This window comes from Blennius ocellaris (genome assembly GCF_963422515.1).
Source record: "Blennius ocellaris genome assembly, chromosome: 24".
NCBI classification, from domain to species: Eukaryota; Metazoa; Chordata; class Actinopteri; order Blenniiformes; family Blenniidae; genus Blennius; species Blennius ocellaris.
This window is the reverse complement of record NC_137673.1, coordinates 8109736-8129798: the sequence shown is the minus strand read 5'-3', so window position 1 is coordinate 8129798 and position 20063 is coordinate 8109736. Positions and strand designations below refer to the sequence as shown.

The 20063-nt window shown below is 47.7% G+C and overlaps 1 protein-coding gene across 1 annotated transcript; it reads right to left on the bottom strand.

The window, feature by feature from the left end:
- Positions 1-736: 736 nt before the first annotated feature.
- Positions 737-18907, bottom strand: LOC308147442 (sodium/potassium-transporting ATPase subunit alpha-1). The gene is made up of 23 exons (XM_080519577.1): positions 18694-18907; positions 11275-11388; positions 11110-11169; positions 10123-10224; positions 9922-10023; positions 9102-9215; positions 8882-9016; positions 8586-8703; positions 8232-8500; positions 7851-8159; positions 6463-6597; positions 6187-6382; positions 5859-6034; positions 5643-5779; positions 5397-5547; positions 5058-5226; positions 4822-4976; positions 4618-4741; positions 3234-3379; positions 3005-3135; positions 2827-2928; positions 1745-1836; positions 737-1076 (listed from the first exon to the last, which is right to left on the bottom strand). The coding sequence occupies exons 1-23, from the start codon at positions 18703-18705 to the stop codon at positions 1048-1050; spliced, it is 3078 nt and encodes a 1025-aa protein (XP_080375703.1). The 5' UTR covers positions 18706-18907; the 3' UTR covers positions 737-1047.
- Between the last annotated feature and the right edge of the window lie 1156 nt (positions 18908-20063).

The window sequence follows — 20063 nt, the reverse complement described above, 5'->3', positions numbered from 1 at the left end:
GTGACGACTGTGCAGAGGGAATACGAACCACTTCACCAATACGATGCAGAATCAGTGGGGGATAAAAAAAATAAATACAAAATGCATCACCACGTTGTGACCCGGTATGAAGAGGACGGACCCTCAGAGACACACACACACACACACACACACACTGCAGAGCTGTCACCGGGGTCAAAACATGTCATATCTTGACAGAGCTGAAGCGTTTGCTGACACACACACACATTTGATAGAGAAATTGATAACACTATCCAAGTTTTTATATGTATATATATATATGTATACAGGTATATCAGTGTGTGTGTGTTTGCACACGTTGATGCTTTTATATCTGAATCTAAGGTTTTTCTGGTTAATATGTTTTAGAAAATGTCTATTAAATGTGCCTCAGGAACAAAAACGATATAAAAATGTAAAAAAAAAAAGGCAAAAATCTACAAAAATAAAATAAAGAGCCAAAATTTCAGGGTAAAAAGGTGTAAAAGCAAAATAAAATATTCAAAACTGGTTCATCTGCATCACTTATATCTGTTAATCCCATTTTAGGATTTTTTTTTTAATGTAATGTGTATTTTATTTATGTCTTTAATCATTCGTTTTCCCTCGTATTCTGATGTATTTTCTCCTTTTTCAACTTAAAATGTGTTTCTTCTCCTCGAGGGGTCAAACAAAACAAAAGAAAAACAAATAAGGAAAAGAAATGAGGACAGGAATCGTGCTTGGGACCTGACTCGAGCGTATTTTTATTGAACGTTCATAACTGTTAAAAACATGTAGAAAATTGGTCCTGTTTGTGAAACAAGGCACGCATAGTCATGTCAAATGTTCATGTCATTATTAGCATTAGCATTTATCGTCATCATCTCAGTATTTGTCTAATAGTAGTAATCAAGCATTCCCTAATATAAAAACACAAGTGTTGTTGGGTTTGTTGGGGGGTTTTTTTTCCCCCCACAAGGTTAAAATTTTCTTTTTAATTCCGAGCAGCAAGACAATATTCATGCAAAGACGTGAGGAGGAAGAGGAGGAAGATGCTGACTGGATTTAGTAGTAGGTCTCCCGTTCCACCCAGCCTGCAGGAGAAAAAAAGAGAAGGTGAGGGGTTTTTGGTTTTTTTTCTCACATGGAATAAACAGCGGATAAAAAAAAAAAAAAAAAAAAAAAAAGTTGAAACCAGTTAAAAAGAATTAAATACAGGAAAAAAGATTTATGATTAAAATTGTTAAGTTAAAAGGAAGTTTTCAAAGAAAAGTGGGGAGGGGGGGTAAAAAAAAACAAGGGACACAAGAAAAAGGAAAGAGAAACAAGAATAAAATATATAAGGAGGAAAAAATGTGTAAAAAAAAAAGAATTGAATAAGGGGGAAAAAAGAAATAAAAGAAAGAAGGAGAATGGAGAGAAAATTATTTTTTAAAAATGGGATGGAAAAGGAAATGACAGATTATTTTGGGGCAAAAAAAAACAAACAAAGGATTAAAAAGGGAAAAAGAAAAAGAAAAAGAATAAAAGCGGAAATTGGAACAAAGGGAGAAACTGAAAAAAAAAAAGGAGAAAAGAGAATGGAAAAACATTTTTCAGGACAATTAAAAAAAAAGAAAAAAAAGTCAATAAAAAAAATGAGGGTTAAAAAAAAAAAAAAGGGGGAAAAAATTCCTGTATATTTAAAAAAAATAAAACCTCGTGTCCAAAAGCTAAAAAGAGAGTTGAAAACGACGGACACGTGAAGCGAGGGAACACTGACCTCCTGGGCTGCGTCTGAGGATCAGCTTCCGGATTTCATCGTAGATGAAGATGAGCAGGGAGTACGGGAAGGCGCAGAACCACCAGTTGGGCCTGAGAGCACAGAGGACAACGTGAGCCGGGGTCCTGCGAGACGCTTTAAAGTCCTCGTGAAATTCGACCTCCAAAACCCTCTGGCTGTCGCTTCTAGTAACATTTTTATGCTAACTGGCCGAAGGGTAAAATGTTAAAACACGGCAATCTGTGAGAAAATAGCCAATAAACGTTGGTATTTCCTCTGCTGGGCGGAGCTTCTGACAATAACAGAGTGACGTCACGAGTTGTGCACACGCCCAAGTTGTGTTTACATCATGGAGGATCAGAGTTTTGACCACGAAGAGGCTGAATTTAACCATATTTCATCATCATCGGCATTTCAAACCCAGTGATTGATGAAGAAGACACAGAATGTGTCGTTCTGCCATCGGTGACCCCGTCTGGAACATGTTTGAGGAAGCAGAAGACGCTTCGTCCTCGTCTCCTCGTGTCCTCGTCTCCTCAGCCGCCAGTTTTCACCTTTGAGGCTCCTGACTTTTGGCAGAACGACCGGCTTCCTGGATCATGTCCAAGCGCTTTTCCGACTGCGCGGAATCACCGGAGATGAGTCCAGGTATTACTTGATCGGCCACTAGCCGCCCGAGCTAGCGGCTAGCAACTAACCGCTAACCGCCTGTGCTCCTTTTCTCCTCTCTCGGTCTCTTCCAGGCTCAATCTTTCGTCAAGGCTCATAAAACGCCGACTATAACTTCAAAACACTGTAAAAACTTGGATATTTAAGAGGAAACGAGCCGATATAAACACAACAGATGGAGATCTGCACAACTCGTGACGTCACGAAGAAGGATTCCCCCGACTTCCTCGGCTGGAGATTCAAAATTCAAATAACTTTGTTATGCGACAACAGTGGTGGGGCAGAGTCGGAGGAACCTTAGAAGTAGTAGCCCAAATATCGTTTTTTTGCAAAGTAGTGTTTTACATTTCACTAGGCCTTTAAATTCAGATTTTTGGTTTTTTTAGTAAAAAAATAAATAAATAAAAACTCACTTGAGAGGATACATCCTGAGGGCCACGTCCATGCCGGGGCAGTAGGACAGGAAGGCGGCGAGCGCCGTCTCCTCGAACAGCCCGAAGATCAGGATCTTATTCCTGGAGGAAAGCGCACACGTTTTATTTTAGATACTTTTTTTTTTTTTTGAAATTTTTTTTTTTTTTAAACGCTCACTTCATGCCCTGCTGGAAGACGGAGTTCCTCCTGGTCTTGCAGATGATCAGGTCGGCCCACTGGACGACCACGATGCTGGCGAAGAACGCCGTGTGGCAGGTGAACTCCACGATCTTCCGCTGCTCGTACGTCTGGGGGAAACGAGACGCCGCCGTTTCCGTTATTTGACCTCCGGCGGGGGACGGCGACGGGTGTGGACACGCGTCCCCCTGCGGGACGCGATACTGACCCACTGCTGTCCGTAGCTGTCCTCCAGGTCGTTGATGTACTTGTTGTCCCAGTTGACGCGGATGCCGACCAGCGTCGCCGGGAGGAAGCCGTTCTCCGCCAGGATCACGAAGTAGGTGAAGAAGCCGGCCAGGGCCTGGATCATCCCTGAGGGGGGGGGGGGGCAGAGGCGCAACTTGTTGAAAACACCAAGACTCGGTCTACATGGAGACGGGATGAATACTTTTTGTGAAAAAAAAAAACCAACAAAAAAACTACGACTTTGTCTCCAACTTTTTGTTGAAGCTCCTTTTCCATGGGGAAAAAAAAACAAAACACAAGACGCAACTTTTTCAAAATGGAAATCGGGGGGGACACACAATTTTGGGGGGAAATTCTTCAACTCGATCTCGATTAAAAGGGTGGGGGGGACAACAACTTTTCAAAAATAAACTATGACTTTCTCTCTGTAGATACGGGGGGGAAAAAACGCAACTTGTTGAAAACACCAAGACGGGATGAATACTTAAAAAAATAAATAAATAAAAAAAATACGACTTTGTCTCCGTTGAAACTGGAGAAAACTTTTTTGTAGAAGCTCCTTTTCCACAGAAACAACACAAGACGCAACTTTTTCAAAATGCGCATGGAAATTGGGGGACACACAATTTTGGGGGGAAATTCTTCAACTCGATTATTTAATTAAAAGGGTGGGGGGGACAACAACTTTTCAAAAATGAACTACAACTTTCTCTCTGTGGAAACGGGTGGGGAAAAAAAACGCAACTTGTTGAAAACACCAAGACTCGGTCTACATTGAGACAGGGGATGAATACTTTTTTGAAAAAAAACAAAAAAAAATACGACTTTCTCTCTGTAGAAACGGGGGTGGAGAAAACGCAACTTTTTGAAAATGTGCCGACTGCACATGCGCAATAAATAGTTGTTCTGCACATGCTCAGTAGACGGATAATCAGAAAAATGTTTCCTCCGTCGAGTCACGACTCCCAGGCCATACTCTCCCGGGACTCGGTACTTTTATTTTGACAGCCCCTGTAATAACAATCCAACTTGGTCGTCCGTCCACTGGAACGTCATGTTCTTTCATTGTTGCTGTTTATAGCGGACTGTTCTCTGTGCGCCTGATCGTGCCGTTTCCTTACAAAAACGACCAACAGCGCCACCTCGTGGTCCGACATGCTGACGATTTTTGCGTAAACGGACATCGTTTTCAAAATTGTTGTTGTAAACGCAAAAGGCAGCGTCTTTCCCTTCTCCCTGGCTTTATTCTGGTTTCCTTCACCAGACACACACCAGGTCACTCTACTATTTTAGGAGCACGCCACTCGTCTCCTTATCGCCCCTCCCCCCCCGCCCAGATACCGCCACATGCCACAGCTGCGTACCGATCTGTCCGTAGGCGATGCTGATGAGCCGCTCGTTCACCAGCTTGTCCGTTTTGGGGTTTCGCGGCTGTCTCTTCATGATGTCGCTCTCGGCTGCTTCGTAAGCCAGGGAGATGGCGGGCACCTGGTGGGGGAACGCACGCGTCAACGGAGGCCGATCACAAAGTCGAGGGAGCTTTTTCAGAAAAGATCCCGAGTCCTCACCATGTCGGTTCCCAGGTCGATACAGAGGATGGTGACGGTTCCCAGGGGGAGGGGGATGTTGGCGATGATGAAGAGGAGGAAGGGCGTGATCTCGGGGATGTTGCTGGTCAGGGTGTAGGCGATGGACTTCTTCAGGTTGTCGAAGATCAGGCGACCTGACGGGGAAACGCAAAGCGAGTTGGACCAATTCCATTCATGTCGGGCTCGATTGACCAAACGGCGCCGGATTCGTTTACCTTCTTCCACGCCGGTAACGATTGAGGCAAAGTTGTCGTCCAGCAGGATCATGTCGGCGGCCTGTTTGGAGACGTCGGATCCGGCGATACCCATGGCGACACCGATGTCGGCTTTCTTTAGAGCCGGGGAGTCGTTCACGCCGTCGCCCGTCACGGCCACGATGGCGCCCTGCAAGAGAGGGGAAGTTGCTGAACAAAGAATCAAGACAAAAATAAGAAATCGGCAGAATCGGCACATCAGCCTGGCAGATCTGACGCTCGGTCATTCCGCCGACTCGGTCGTCGGAACCAAAGCAGGACTTGGAAATAAGCGTGACGGGACAATCGGAGGAGTCTAACCTGTCTCTGGCAGCCCTCCACGATGATGAGCTTCTGCTGCGGGGACGTCCGGGCGAACACGATCTCGGTGTGGTACTTCAAGATGTCGTCCAGCTGCTCGGCGCTCAGGTCCTTCAGGTCACCGCCGTGCACCACACAGGCCTTGGCGTCTCTGGAGGGGGTGGGGGGGGTGATATGACCGAAATATGACCAGGGGAAACTCCACATGCACCTTTAAAATTTTTGGTCTCGCGGCAAAGCGCCTACCTGGGATTGACCTCGTTGATCGGGATGTTCAAACGCGCAGCGATGTCCTCAACGGTCTCGTTGCCTTCGGAGATGATGCCCACGCCCTTAGCGATGGCCTTGGCCGTGATTGGATGATCGCCTGTGACCATGATTACCTAGGGGATGACCGAACGATGAGTACCTCGGGGAACTGTTGCTGAGCGAGAAGACGCTGAGCGTCTTCTGCGGACGTACCTTGATTCCGGCACTCCGGCATTTGCCCACGGCGTCGGGCACGGCGGCGCGAGGAGGGTCGATCATGGACATGAGGCCGATGAAGCACAGGTTCTCGGTGGGGAAGTTCACCTCGTCGGTGTCGAACACGAAGCCCTCGGGGAACTGCTCGTCGGGCAGGTTGAAGTGGCAGAAACCTGGAAACGACGAGACAAAAGCAGCCGTTGGATTCTCTGGTCCCTTGGGGATAGGGTCCAACACCAATATACACGTTTCTACAAGGGACAAATGTGATTCCAGTGTGACGGCACCTTTCACCGATGTTTCCCGGTGGTGCCCCGGCCCTTACCCAGCACTCTCTCGCCGAGTCCTCCCAGTTCCAGGTAGGCGTTCTGGAAGGCGTCTTTCATTTCGTCGTCCAGCGGCTGCTCTTTGCCCTGCATCATGATGGACGAGCAGCGGTCCAGGATCCTCTCGGGGGCTCCTTTCATCACCAGCAGGTGCTTGGACTCGCCTTCGGGCGTGCCGTTCTTGTGAATGGAGAGCTGAGAGCAACACGCAAGGCGCACGTTAAAAGCGTCTCCAAGCTTCCGCCGGGGGCCTCGACCAACAGACGTTTCCGTACCTGGTATTTGTTGGTGGAGTTGAACGGGATCTCTGAGATCTTGGAGTTCTTATCTCTCATTTCCTGGACTGACCCGCAGCACAGCTCGATGCACTTCAGCAGAGCGGATTCGGAAGCGTCGCCGGCAACGTCTCTCTGGAAGACGACACCAAGAATTCCCTTTAATCTTCCGTGACTTTTGCAGTTCCAAGTGTAAAAGACATTTTTTCTTTTTCTAAATGCTGCATTTGCAACTCGTCTGAAGCTTCAGACTGCGGCGCATGCATGTAATTAGACATCAGGCTCAGGGTTCTGCTGGCTGCGGCATCCAACGCTCTTTCCGACTGCGTCACGAGGCTGGTGCCAAATTACAGGCAATTAAGAGGAGGAACCCAATACTTCCTGATGGTTTGGAAAATCTCAATTTAGGCCAATGCGAGCGCATCCAAGATGTTGCAACGAGCCAATATTGAGGATGCCGGTGTCAAATAACGGGCACTTAAGAGGAGAAACTTTGGAGTTCAACCAGATTAAGTCTCGATTTAGGCGATTCAAGCCCTTCGAAGATGTTCCTGTGCAATCACGTGCTTCACGCCCAACAGCAGCAACCTAATACTGAGGATGCTGGTGTGAAATCACAGGATAATGATGCATTATGGCGACAGTGAAAGAAAAATTTAAGTCCTTAAAAAGCCTTACATTTGCATTCATCCGATGAAAGAAAATGCTAATTCCACGTCTCTTTTTTTTTTTTTTGTGCCGTCATAATTACCCAACCCTGTGTTTACCCTCTCCTCACGTCGAGAACAGTGAATGGTGTGTGTGTGTGTGTGTCGGAGAGAAAGAATGACTGGTAATTAGAGACGTGACACCAGCCGGGCATTCACAGGTGATTCACACACACACACACACACACACACACACACACACACACACACACACACACACACACACACACACACACACACACACACACACACACACACACACACACACACACACACACACACACACACACACACACACACACACACACACACACACACACACACACACACACACACACGTTAACGGGTTATTAACATAGAGGCCGGGCTCGTAGGAAAATCTCCTGGAGACACACGCCATCTGTGTGTGTGTGTGTGTGTGTGTGTGTGTGTGTGTGTGTGTGTGTGTGTGTGTGCACTGGGAGTTGGGGGTGCACAATAATTACGTAGTGACAAGATGCGTGTGCACTCCAGAGACAAGAGCTGAAAAACAACTGGAGAGGTAAACACCGAAGCAGAGGCAGAAACGCGTCCCGTTTTTTTTTTTTTAATATAGACCCTTTAAAAGGCCAATTCTAACGTATCCTGTCAAAAGTGTGCGAATCAAACGGGGAAACGCCGGGTCGCGCTCGAGGGACCAACCTTGAGAATGGGCAGGCCGCTCTGCTCGGCCAGGAAGACGGCGCGGTTGCAGAGTCCGGCGATCCTGGCCAGGCCGGCCCACGTGGCCGAGCTCCGGTCGAAGGACGTCCCGCTCTGGTTCTCGGTGGTGTCGGCCTCGTGGATCTGGTTGTCGAACCACATGTGGGCCACGGTCATCCGGTTCTGGGTCAGGGTGCCGGTCTTGTCGGAGCAGATGGTGGAGGTGGAGCCCAGCGTCTCCACGGCCTCCAGGTTCTTCACCAGGCAGTTCTTCTTGGCCATGCGCTTGGCGGTCAGGGTCAGACACACCTAGAGACGAGACGGCGTGTCAATACTCGGCTAACCAGGCGTCGGATTCCTCTTTTCGGAAGCGGGACTCACGGTGACGGTAGCCAGGAGACCCTCGGGCACGTTGGCGACAATGATCCCGATGAGGAAGATGACGGCCTCCAGCCAGCTGTACCCCAGGATGAGGGAGAGGACGAAGAAGGACACGCCGAGGAAGACGGCCACGCCGGTGATGATGTGGATGAAATGCTCGATCTCGATGGAGATGGGCGTGCGGCCCACCTCCAGTCCCGAGGCGAGCGTGGCGATACGGCCCATGACGGTGCGGTCGCCGGTGCTGATCACGATGCCACGGGCCGTTCCTGCAACCACAAACGCTCCGTCGTTTTCTTTTCATGCCCAACATAGAGGTTCGACTCGCTACTTCGGTGTGGAACTCCGTCGTACCTTCGACGCAGTTGGTGGAGAAGAACGCGATGTTCCTGGTCTCGAGGGGGTTCTCGTTGGAGAAGTCGGGGGTGCGAGTCTGAGGCTCGGATTCTCCGGTCAGAGAGGAGTTGTCCACCTGAGGAAATCAACGACGGGAAGTATGACTGACCGAACCAGGGAGGCACCGTCTCGATCTGTCGGAAGGCGGGCCCAACAGAAGAGCGCGACGGAACCCCACCCTCTCCGTGGCGCCACCGACACTCCCAACTGTCGCACGCAGGCGGGTATTCAAAACCGCCACCCGACGCTCCTACCTTGCAGCCGTGAGCGGAGATGATTCTCAGATCGGCCGGGATCCTGTCGCCTCCCTTCACCTCCACCAGGTCACCCACCACCACCTCCTCGGCGTTGATGCTCTTCTTCTCGCCGTCGCGGACAACCAGGGCTTGCTACGGCACGAGATAAAAGTTCTGGTTTACTGTCATGTTAGTGAACCCCCCCCCCGAATGTGAAAATCTGAAGTGGACATTCAACCTGTGGGACCAGGTTCTTGAAGGAGTCCATGATCTTGGAGCTCTTGGCCTCTTGGTAGTAGGAGAAGCAGCCGGTGATGATGACGACGGCAGAAAGCACGACGCCCAGGTACAGCTGTGAAACAAGTGCGACACGTGAAAACGCGTCGCTTTTGTGTTTTCCGTTCCAGGAAAGTTCCGCATTTACATGGAAATGGCAGAAGAGCTTTTTCAAAAAGTGGTTTGCCCGATTCCATGGCGAAAGGGGCCTTTTTAATAAGCTGCGTTTCCATAAAGGCCAAATTGGAGCATTTTCAAAAAGTCACCTTCTTCTCCATTTCCGAACGTTTTCAAAAGTTGTGTTTCAATGGAGACAGGCTTGGGGTTTGAAAAAGTTGCCTTTCCACAGAGAAAAAGTCGGGAGAATTTTTGAAAATTTGCATTTTCCACAGCGGCTGAGCATTTTTAAACGGTTGCGTTTCCACAGGGACTAAGTCGGAGCAATTTCATAAAAGTTGCCCTTCCATGGAGACAAAGTCCGGGCATTTTCAAAAAGGTGGGTTTGCAAGGAGACGGACCCAGATTTTTCAAAAACGTGGCTTCTCACAGATATCTCCCCTGCCCCCCCATTTCCAGAGACAGTGTTTTCAAAAAGTTGCATTTCTACAGAGTCGAAGCGGAGACGGGAGGGTTTTTCGAAAAGTTCCACTTCAAACATTTCGTTCCTTTACAAAAAACTTCCCATCACAGCCCATGAAGCAGTCATTTTTTTTGGTTGTTGTTATTTACACAACAAGAGCCATTTCCTTTCACACAAATCCCTCTTTGCTCTGGCAACTTACGTTATCGTTGGCGGGCTCGTCCTCCATGGCGGCCTGGATACCGTAGGCCAGGAAACAGAGGAGGGCGCCGGTCCACAGGAGCATGGAGAAGCCGCCAAACATCTGGTTTCAAAGAGGAAGGGATGTGAGATTTTTTTATTTTAGATTTTTTTTTTAAACCTCTTTTTGTGAAAAAAAAAAAAAAAAAGTGAGAGATGATACCTGTTTGCAGAACTTGACCCACTCGGGGGTGGTCGGGGGAGGAGTCAGGGCGTTGGGCCCGTCACGGGCCAGATTCTCGGCAGCCTTTGCGCCCGTCAGACCCTGACGTTAGGACGGGGAAATGAGGTTAGTAACTATACTACCACTCCACTCGCAAACTCACTATTTCACGCTATCGGGATTTAAATAGGTGCGACTCGTCGCCTAGCAACGCAGCATCAACAGAGACCCGTCTCCGATAGGACGGCGTGGAATCAGGGCAGATAAATTATTCACCTACACATGCGTGCACACACGCAGAGCCCCCAGTTAGAGGCACTGATTAACTATTCCGCTTGATCTTTCCTGCATGACCAGGAACACATTAGCATGAGGAAGAGGGCCGCAAACACTTACGCAACGCCACAAAATGTATGAAAACACGCTGAACTCTTAACGTCAAGACAGAATATTAAGAGTTCCACTCAGAAAAAACGATGACAAATGGGTTAAAATGTATATGAAGATGTAAGTGTATCAAAAATAATAAAAAAATGTAATTAAAAAAAGAAAATGTAATGATGAAAGTAGTGGCACAAAAATAGGCAAACTTTGCATAAATTTTTTTTTTTAAAATATATGCATGATATAGTACAATACTTATAAATGTAAATAATTAAAAGGTTTAAAAAATACACCCAATTGCCCTCAAAAAATTTTATCAAATTTTTTTGGTTTTTCACATTCAAAAATTTGGAGCGGGATTTCATGTATTCCTTATCTTATTGCTTATTTTTATATTAGGTTTATAAAAATTGTATTCCTATTCCTCGCACTTTTTTGGAGGGACACATTTTTACGAGTGGCGACCTCAACCGTTTTTTTTTAAAAAGAAACCCTCCTGGATGTTTGATCTGGATCCTTATGGACTCTTCAAAGAAAACATTTTTATTTTGAAAAACTCCCATTTTGAATTTTTAAAAACAAAGCGCTCTTCTGCCCACTTACATTGGTGAGGTCGGTTGAGTATTTGCGGTTGAGCTCATCCAGGGTCAGCTTGTGGTCGTCCTGCGGAAACAGAGACGCGTCAGTAGACATTTGCGCCCAATGACAAGAGAGTCTGTGACATTTACACCGGCCAAAATGGGGGGGGGGGGGGGGGCAGACACCCACCATGTCCACTTCCTTCTTGAGCTCGTCCATATCCTTCTCTTTCTTCTTGCCCTTCCCCTTCTTCTTGCCGCCCTGCTCCGAGGTCGCAGCCAGCTCATACTGCTCTCGTCCTTCCTGCCAAACACGAAAAAAAGGAGAAAAGTTTAGGGACAGGACTGATGCTACGTGAAAACACACACACACAAATTTTTTAAAAAATCACGCGATGCGAGAGTCCGTACGACGCCACGCGCTTTGATCATATCCACCAATGCTACATCGCTAACCATGCTAGTGAACGGAGCCCTCGCCGTTTGCGCGTTCGGAGAGAAATCCCAAAAGTCGTGGCTCGGAAAGAGACGCCATCTCGGGATGCTAATTTTGCAAAGTGACACTGAAGTCACTTTTTTTTTGCATCTACTAGCATTTTATGTGAGCATTTACCGTTATGGCCTTTCATCTTCCAACAAAAACACGCGGCACGTCAACTTAAAAACAGGTCACAGGCTGTCTTTGGTTACAAGACCATGACGAGGTCCGTCCTTAAACCCGTCTCATTGTGACATAAGACCATTAAATCGTGTCTTTGCGGATGGAGAACCGCGGATCATGGCGTCCCCAGCGGTGCGTTCGGTACGTCAGGCATGGAGCCCCGAGACAAAACTGGTCTCTGCCGAGGTGTGTCTGATTCCTCATGACTCAAAAAGCCAAAAGACATTTAGTCATGTTGCATCTTTTTTTTTTTTTTTAAAGTCTGCATCTGGGTCAACGCACTCCAAATGGATTTGAACGTATGAAAAAGTAAACAGGAGCCCCCGAACAGAAAGCCGTGGCCCAAATCGGGACGACAAACTGCCACAAAGTTTCGCAGGAAGTTCCATGAAACGGCAGCCTGTCAGACACAAAGCTGGGATTTTGATGTGAGGAGTCGCGTCGGAAGAGAAGAAAATAAAGACTTGGATCGCTTCTTTATGGACCCCGGTGCCATCTGTCCCTGCAAAAGCCACTCAGCGGGGGGGTGGGGCGGGGGGAAACTGGGGGGGGGGGGGGGGGGCTGTCAGAAGACACAAACTCTTCTCTCTGTCCGAACACAACCGCTTTAATAAACCATTTTCCATCTTTGCTACCGACAATTTGCGATTCTCCAAACGGAGAGGGTCTTCGGTCCTCATCCGGCAGTGGAACCGTTAAACTCGTTCTGGGGTCAATTGGGAGATAAAGGAGTTCATTATTTCATTTCATTTTTTGAAAGTGACACATCAGACTGCTTGGATGAGACAAATTCCACTTGTTTAAAAAAAAAAAAAAAAAAAAGGGAAAAAAACACGCCCACCATTGCAATGAAGGGCGTCCCTGTCTCCAACCCCAACACACTGAGATCCATTCATCCACCATCTGACAAGCTGTTCTAAACATAAACCCCCAAACGGTAACGAGTCCCGGACGAAACCCAGACTGGAACGATAAACAGGAGTCATTTACTGGTCATCGCACTTCGGGGGACGTTCTGTCGATTCCATCTCTCGACTGTGACACGAAACTCTTTCAAGAGTAAACAAGAGTACGGCTAAGTTTAGAATCCTAAAGGACACTCCAGACAGGTTGAGATGGGGAAGAGAACACTACCCTCCCGTCTCTCGCTACTATCGCGGCATCGGCCCTCTGGCCTGCGCCTTTCTTTTCTCCGCCGTCGCCTCGGCAGACGGACGTCAGCTCTCATCGGCGGCTGCTGATACGGCAACCAAAAGGGGGCCCGGGCGGCGATTGTGTCTTCTCGGTGACAAGAGACGAGGCGAGATAGTGAACCCAACGGAGCCAAACAAATCTTCGATCGCAACCACGGTTGAGCGATTGGGTGACTTTAATAACCCGACAGTTGGTTTATAGACATCACGGCCAGATGGCCAGCACAGCGACTACTCGTATATAAAGATATGAGCGTCGTCCCTCTGGGTTGTTCAACTCCCTTATCGCAAATGGGACGACGATTCAGACTCCACAAACACTGACTTTACCCAGTTTATGACGCCACGGCCATAAAGTTCCTTCCTGTGTCCCTGCTCTGAATTTAAAGGTCCAATATTATGCAAAAATGCACTTCATAATGGCTTTCTACCCACAGCCGTCATCTCACTCGCTCATACTGGCCAATCAGACATGTTCCCTTTGTGATGTCATACATGAAACAAAACAGATTCTCACTTTCACCCTCAGACAGGTACACAAGTTCTGCCATCTAACATAAATCAAAACAGACATGGAGTCAGCGTGGACACTTGTTTTTTTTTTGTTTTTTTAAAGGGACAGACACAGAAACAACCTGTTCTCACACAAGAAGTGATTTTTACCCCCCGTACATGACAAGCTTCCAAGTGATGAAGACTCATTCCGTTTCAGAACAAAAGTCGTAAGTTCGCGACATTCATACCCACAGATGACAAATTATTAAGGGTGAATCTCGAATATTCCAAACGACGGGAACGTCCCACGTCCCTACATCTGAAGGCTCCACCGATGTCTTAAAAGGGTTTATATAAAAACAAGAAGTACTGTATCAAACCTCACAGGTGAACCACTTCTTGACAAGAGGCGGTGAACGTTAAGCCCTGAAGGGATTCAAGTGGGGGAACCAGGAAGCTCATGGCGCTAGAAGTGGACATCGATTAGCGGGTTGGGGTTCATCAATAATTCACCTGCGTACAAGAACAGGAAGTGTTTAGCGTTTTAAGAGCGACGGGAAGGAAATGCCGCCAAAAACGCCAAGCGACTCGTAACGAGCCACTTTGTCTGCATGCGAAGCCGTTATGAAACTTCTAAAGGGGTGGGATACTTTCGACCGAACGTGGAGATCGTGGAACTAAGCCAACTAATATTGTTATTCTACTGCACTGGCCTGTAAAAGTTTCCCAGGGAGCCGCGGCGGCAGAGTGTGCACATGTTGTTGTTTGTTGCCGGAGCCCCCCCCGGCGAGCCCAAAGCTGGGAAAACACAGAGTCTGGTTCTGGATCACTGCGGGCAGATCTTTAGCCTCTGGCCCTCACCGGGGCCCCGGAGGCCATCTGGCTTTCGGCTACAGTCCAGAGGCCTGGAAAGTAGGGATGAAGAGTTTCCGTCCAACTTAGTGGATTTCCAATCCACATAAAAAAGACGAGCTCCAAGACGCTCTGATCCACCAGGAAGCATAATAAATCAATTCTTTGCCGTATGTCTGCCAAATACCGAACACCTGATACTTCCAGTGACTAGGATTCCACAAATGCCAGAATAGAAAAGTCCATTGGCCTGAAGGGTACCGATACTTTATAGAAATCTAAAGTACTTCTTGCGATCACAACTGGGGCTTTCAACATACATTTTCAAACCCAACCAGGTCTTGGGTCTATGGAATTCCATCAAATAAGACAGGAAGTGTGGCCGTCTAGTCGACTCGGCATTTTTTCCCAAAGTTGCAGCAGCTCATAAGGACGAGACAGGAAGTAGAATGATAGAAGAATAAAGCTCAGATCCAAATGAGACGAATGCAAAACCAAACCACACACACACTTGGGGCTTTGCCCGGTTGCTACCAGCGACTGCTACCACACCTCTCGCGATGTGTGAATGAGCAAAAGATCACGTGTCGTACCCCCCCCCCCCCCTCCCTCCCTCCCCCACTTCTTTGCTTTTCTTACCCCCTTTCCCACCTCATCCTTTATTCTCTCACTTCCTCCACACCACTCCTTTATTCTACTGGAGCCAGCGAAAAGAAAAGTGTGTTAATTTACACCGGGGCCCCCCACCCCCCCATCTTTAGCATTCCCTTCACGTCCAGCGCAACTTTCAGCTTTTTTTTCTCCACGCCAAACAAAAGTGGAATGAATGAATGAATGAATGAATGAATGAATGAATGAATGAATGAATGGGAACTTGGAGCTTCTTTCCAAAACTGCCATGACGACACAGCATTCGCAGACATCACTCAACAGCAACAATGGCGGACGACGCGCCGCTAAAGCTAACGATCTGCGAGTCGGCTTTAATCAGGCGAGAAATTTCGCGAATACGAGGACGAGCGACAAACACCTCTGTACGTCCGCGTCGTTTGCTCCCGGCGCGCAAGCGAGACGCGCATCCTCCGCGTCTCGGTACTCTTGCTTTCACAGCGCCTCCTCAAGGCCCGGCATAGGTACTACGTCGTTTTCGGGACGCCTTTTGGGACAGCGGGCCGGCGCCGAAGCTTTAGAAAGCAGAAAAACCGTCGCCACACCTCGTGTTCATTACGGTTACCGACTGAAAATAGCCACGACTTATTTGAACCAAACTGTCAAGTTCTGAGTGAATTGACCAAATTTCGACGACGAAAAATGCAGAGGTCTAATGAATTCAAAGGGAAACGTCCACGAGCTGATTGCAAATGTCAATATTTGCCACAATGTTCCATCGTTTTTGGAATAGTTAAACCTTATATTGAGCTTTTTTATTTTAAAAAAAATGAACACGACAGGAAAGCATCAGGCTTCTTGTCAGTAAGTCGAATGGACTGAAACAAGTCCAAGCCAAAGAAGTATCTTTTTGGTTTTTTTTTTGTAAAGGCCACGCCGCCACAGGTTGCATCATTTCCTCCAAACTGTCAAGAAGCAGAACGTCAAACATCGGCTCGCAGACCCCCCCCCCCCCCGTCCCCCGGGACTGTGACGTCCCGACACGTGACATGGAATCAAATGGTATTTTTAATGCGCGTGTTCCACTTTCGCCGAGCAACAGGCGTCGCGGAGTGAAAGTTCAAAGGGCTTGTGACAAAAGCCCCGTTTAATACGTGACGACTGGCGAGCGGAAAGAATGTTCAAAGCCTCCCACCAAAGACAAGAGCGGGGGGGGTGGGGGGGGCGGAGGGGAATCCAAACAGGTACGAAACGCAAACAAAGGGGGGGAATCGGACTGTGAGGAATGGATGTGAAGTCGGAGCGCGGTGCCCCTTCGACCAGGGATTACAAAGTGACCACGACGGACATGTTAAGGGGGGGGTGGGATTGGGGTTGGGGGGGGGGGCTCAAACTTTCCGACTTTAGAGTAAAAACCCTACCCCTAACCCCTTAACCCTCTTCCCGGGATCTCGCCGCTTGACCTACATAGGGGAGAAACTCGTCGTCTCCACAGAGGCGAGATTGGGAATCGGAAAGAAAAAAAATAAATAAAAAAAAAGCCACATGAGCCGCCGCCGCCGCCATCATTTACATAATCTCAGTTCAAACACAGTCGACTCATGGCTGCAGAGCAGCAAGTTGACGCTTTCGATTTCGAGCCGGTGCGCCAAAAACGCCACCGAGACACGTTCGAAAACAAAGAAAAAAAAAAAATGGAACACTCTGGTCGGGGAAGTCAATTTTCCTGGCAGATCTTGAGCTAATCGACCGTATTTCTAGAACATAAAACGTAGCTGTTGACCAACGACACTGAAAACACAATACGCTTGTTTGGAGACTCAAAATCTCCTGTCCGATGTTCAGGTATTCGACAAAACTTGTATTGACCAACCCCCCCCCCCCAATTCGTCTCCTAATCGTCTTGACAGAGGATGAGAAGAACTGGTTGGGTTCGGTCGCTCCGCTTTTAATAATTCAGGCCATGCGGGGGGGGGGGCGAAAAGAAAACATTGAGAAAGGTCGAGTCAGGTGAGGTTTATTAAATATTGACTGCGATGCGCCGCCGTACCTTCCGCCGTTAAAGCCCTTTCAGTTCACACCTGTGGTGGCTGGTGGTGGTGGGGGGGGGGGGGCAGGAAAAACAGGGATGCATGGCACATTTGCACTGCGCAAAAAAAAAAAAAAAGAAAGAGTGCATCTCTGCTGCCCCCCTTTTTTCTTTTTTTTTTATCCCAAGTTGTTCCAACAGTGGCAATGCGGCAACTGTTGCCTTACTCCTCCCCCCCCCCCCCCCCCCCCCCCCAAAGCAATCAATCCCGGCTCCTGCTTGCCGTTTATTGCACTTTGTGGATGTGATGAGACGATGAGGGAAAAACACCGGGAAAAACAGGCCAGCGAGAGAGGGAGAGAGGGAGAGAGAGAGAGAGGGAGAGAGGGAGAGAGAGAGCGAGAGAGGCTGATCACACATTGGGAGCGAGTGGGAAAGCGCACGCACACACAAAACATGGGGCGGCGGTACAAGAAAAATAAATAAATACTCTTCAGCTGGGCTCTTCTCATACCTGCACCCCCCCCCCCCCCCCCCACTCCCCCACCACTTCTCCATTACAAGTTCCTCACACCAGGAAGGCGCTGTAGTGGCGTTTAACCCCCACCCCAGACTCCCCCCCACATCTTGGTTATAGAAGAAGAAGAGGGGGGGGGGGAGACGCAGTGGATGGGGGCAGGGCATGGCTTTCATCATATATGGGAGGAGAGGGGTGGTGGTGGTGGCAAGGGGGGGGGGGGTGGCAGCAGCAGTCAGGAGCTGAGAGAGAGAGAGAGAGAGGGAGGGAGGGAGGGAGGGAGAGAGAGCGAAGCAAAAGATTTGTCAAAAAATAAAAAATAAATAAAAAAAAGGGGAAAGCTCCGGCTTTCACATCTCCCGCCAGACCTCCGGGTTCCCGTCGTCCGCTCCATCCCTCCAACCAAAACAAATGTAAAAAAAAAAAAACTAAACGTGTTCTGGACTGCGCAGAGACGGGATGGGTGTGGCGGGAGGACTGCTGCTATTCCAACAGGGTAGGGAGGGAAGGGTGAGGAGGAGGGAGGGTTAGTTTCAGCACAAGTCAGGGTTCGTTGGGGAATAACGGCGGCGTCTCGCGGGGGGGAAAAAACACACCACCAAGTTCCCGGCGGCGGCCAGAGATCTGCACAAGACAATGTGTTATTCATGCAAGGCTGGTAAAAGTCATGCAAATGCAACCGTAACACCCCCCCCCCCCCCCCTAACTCGTTGATGCCCCCACGCAGCTGACAACACTCCATCCATACAAGGAGCAGCGATTACTTGAGGTTAACTTTTGCAATGATTTGGTCACGAAACTCCCAATTCCTCCCAAATATATCCTTTAAAAAACGCACACACATCCCCTTTCCTCATCCTGCAGCACATCAAACAATTTGACTCCAAAAAATATCGAAGTCAAACTCTTTCCTTCAAACTTTGACAGTCGTTTATTGAGAGAAAAAAAACCCCGTTATGCAACATCACTATGAGCGTTTTCTCGACGCGTTCGTAGAGAGAGAGAGAGAGAGAGAGAGAGAGGGAGAGCGAGAGAGAGAGAGAGAGATGCTCGTTTTCGTTCGGGGTGAAGTTTACAAAAAAAAAAAAAAGAAAAGAAAATAAATAGACGGAAGTGAACGCCGCTTGAAACGCGCGCACGTGAGCCTCTCGAGATTTATCCAGCCACTTGTTTGAATGACTTTAAATGTTGACGCCGCACGTTTGTGACGCATAAAAAAAAAAAAAGAAGAGAGAGAGAAACGATATACTCACTCCTCTCCCCATGTTTGCAGGACTTATTTCTTCAAGTATAAAATGAGAACTCCACTTTTTAAAAAAAAATAAAATAAAAATATGTACAAAAAAATAAAATAAATCTCCCGGATGTGGCCGATATTTTCTTTTATATATATATTTTTTGGTATTTTTGTATTTTTTTTCTTCTTCTTCCTCCTCTCTTCAGCACGTGTCACTCCTCCTGCACATACATCCGAGCTCGCGAGCCGCCGCGGCAGCGCCTCCAATACTTATAGACGGCGTTCCTTCCATTGTGACGTCGACGCCGTTTGCCATGGTAACGCCACGATAAGGGGCGGGGCCTCGTCCTTTTTTGGGCGTGTTGGTTCTCAATATCGCTCACTCTCTCTCGCTCTCTCGCCATGCAGCGCACACACACACACACACACACTCAAGCACACTCTTAGGAAACAATCAACAAACAATCAACATAAATAACATTAAACAGAAACTTCAGCATACATATAATAATTCACATTTATTTTGTTTTAATATAATATGAAGAAAACATTGATGTTTACCTCACATTTATCCATCAACATTGGCAAAACTGTAGAAATAATAATAATAATAATAATAATAATACTAATACTAATAGCCCCTGGATTTTACTTAGATTTCAAAACACACTTTTTAGTGTCACAATAAAAACATTATCAACATAGATTATTATTAAATTAATAAAAAATTGGTGATGCTAATATCTCATGATAATTACTTGGGATTTTTTTTTTTTTTAAAGTAGCGCTTCCCTCTATTTACATTGACACGGAGTTGGAGCATTTTCAAAAAGTTGCATTCACCCCCCCCATTTCCCCGGAGATGGAATTGGAGCGTTTTCAAAAACTTGCATTTTCCTCTGTTTCTATTGGATGATTTTCAAAACACAATTGCATTTTCTCAGTCTCTATGGAGACAGGAGTTGGGAGTGTTTTCAAAAAGTTGCATTAGCCCAGTCTCCATGGAGACGGGAGTCGGAGTGTTTTCAAAAAGTTGCGTTTCTCCAGTCTCCATGGAGACGGGACTCAGAGAGCGGTTTCAAAAAGTTCCACCTTTGAAGTCGTTCCCCAATAGTGAAGTCTGCAGTGACTCCAGCCACCGCGAACAGACGCCCCAAAGTTTTCTGTTTTCACTTGGCCTTGATTCCCTTTTCGTAAAGTTTCAAACTTCAGCTCCAGTGCTAAAAAAAAAAAAAAAAAAAGCACAAAAAAACCACCCCAGCAAACACTGAAAAACTCCAAACTCCTCACACACTCCTGAGGCCTCCACACCTCTCCTGCCTGAACAGCGGAGATCGCTGACACCTCCCTTCGGCAAGGTTGTCCGTTGCCGATAGCGGGCAACCA

Excerpts from the sequence above, each read along its gene's own strand:
- LOC308147442 (XM_080519577.1), bottom strand. Across the intron at positions 6,035-6,186 it reads ACTCGGCGAGAGAGTGCTGG|GTTTCTGCCACTTCAACCTG; the intron begins GTAAGGGCCGGG and ends CGTCGTTTCCAG. Across the intron at positions 1,837-2,826 it reads CTCAGGATGTATCCTCTCAA|GCCCAACTGGTGGTTCTGCG; the intron begins GTGAGTTTTTAT and ends CTGTGCTCTCAG.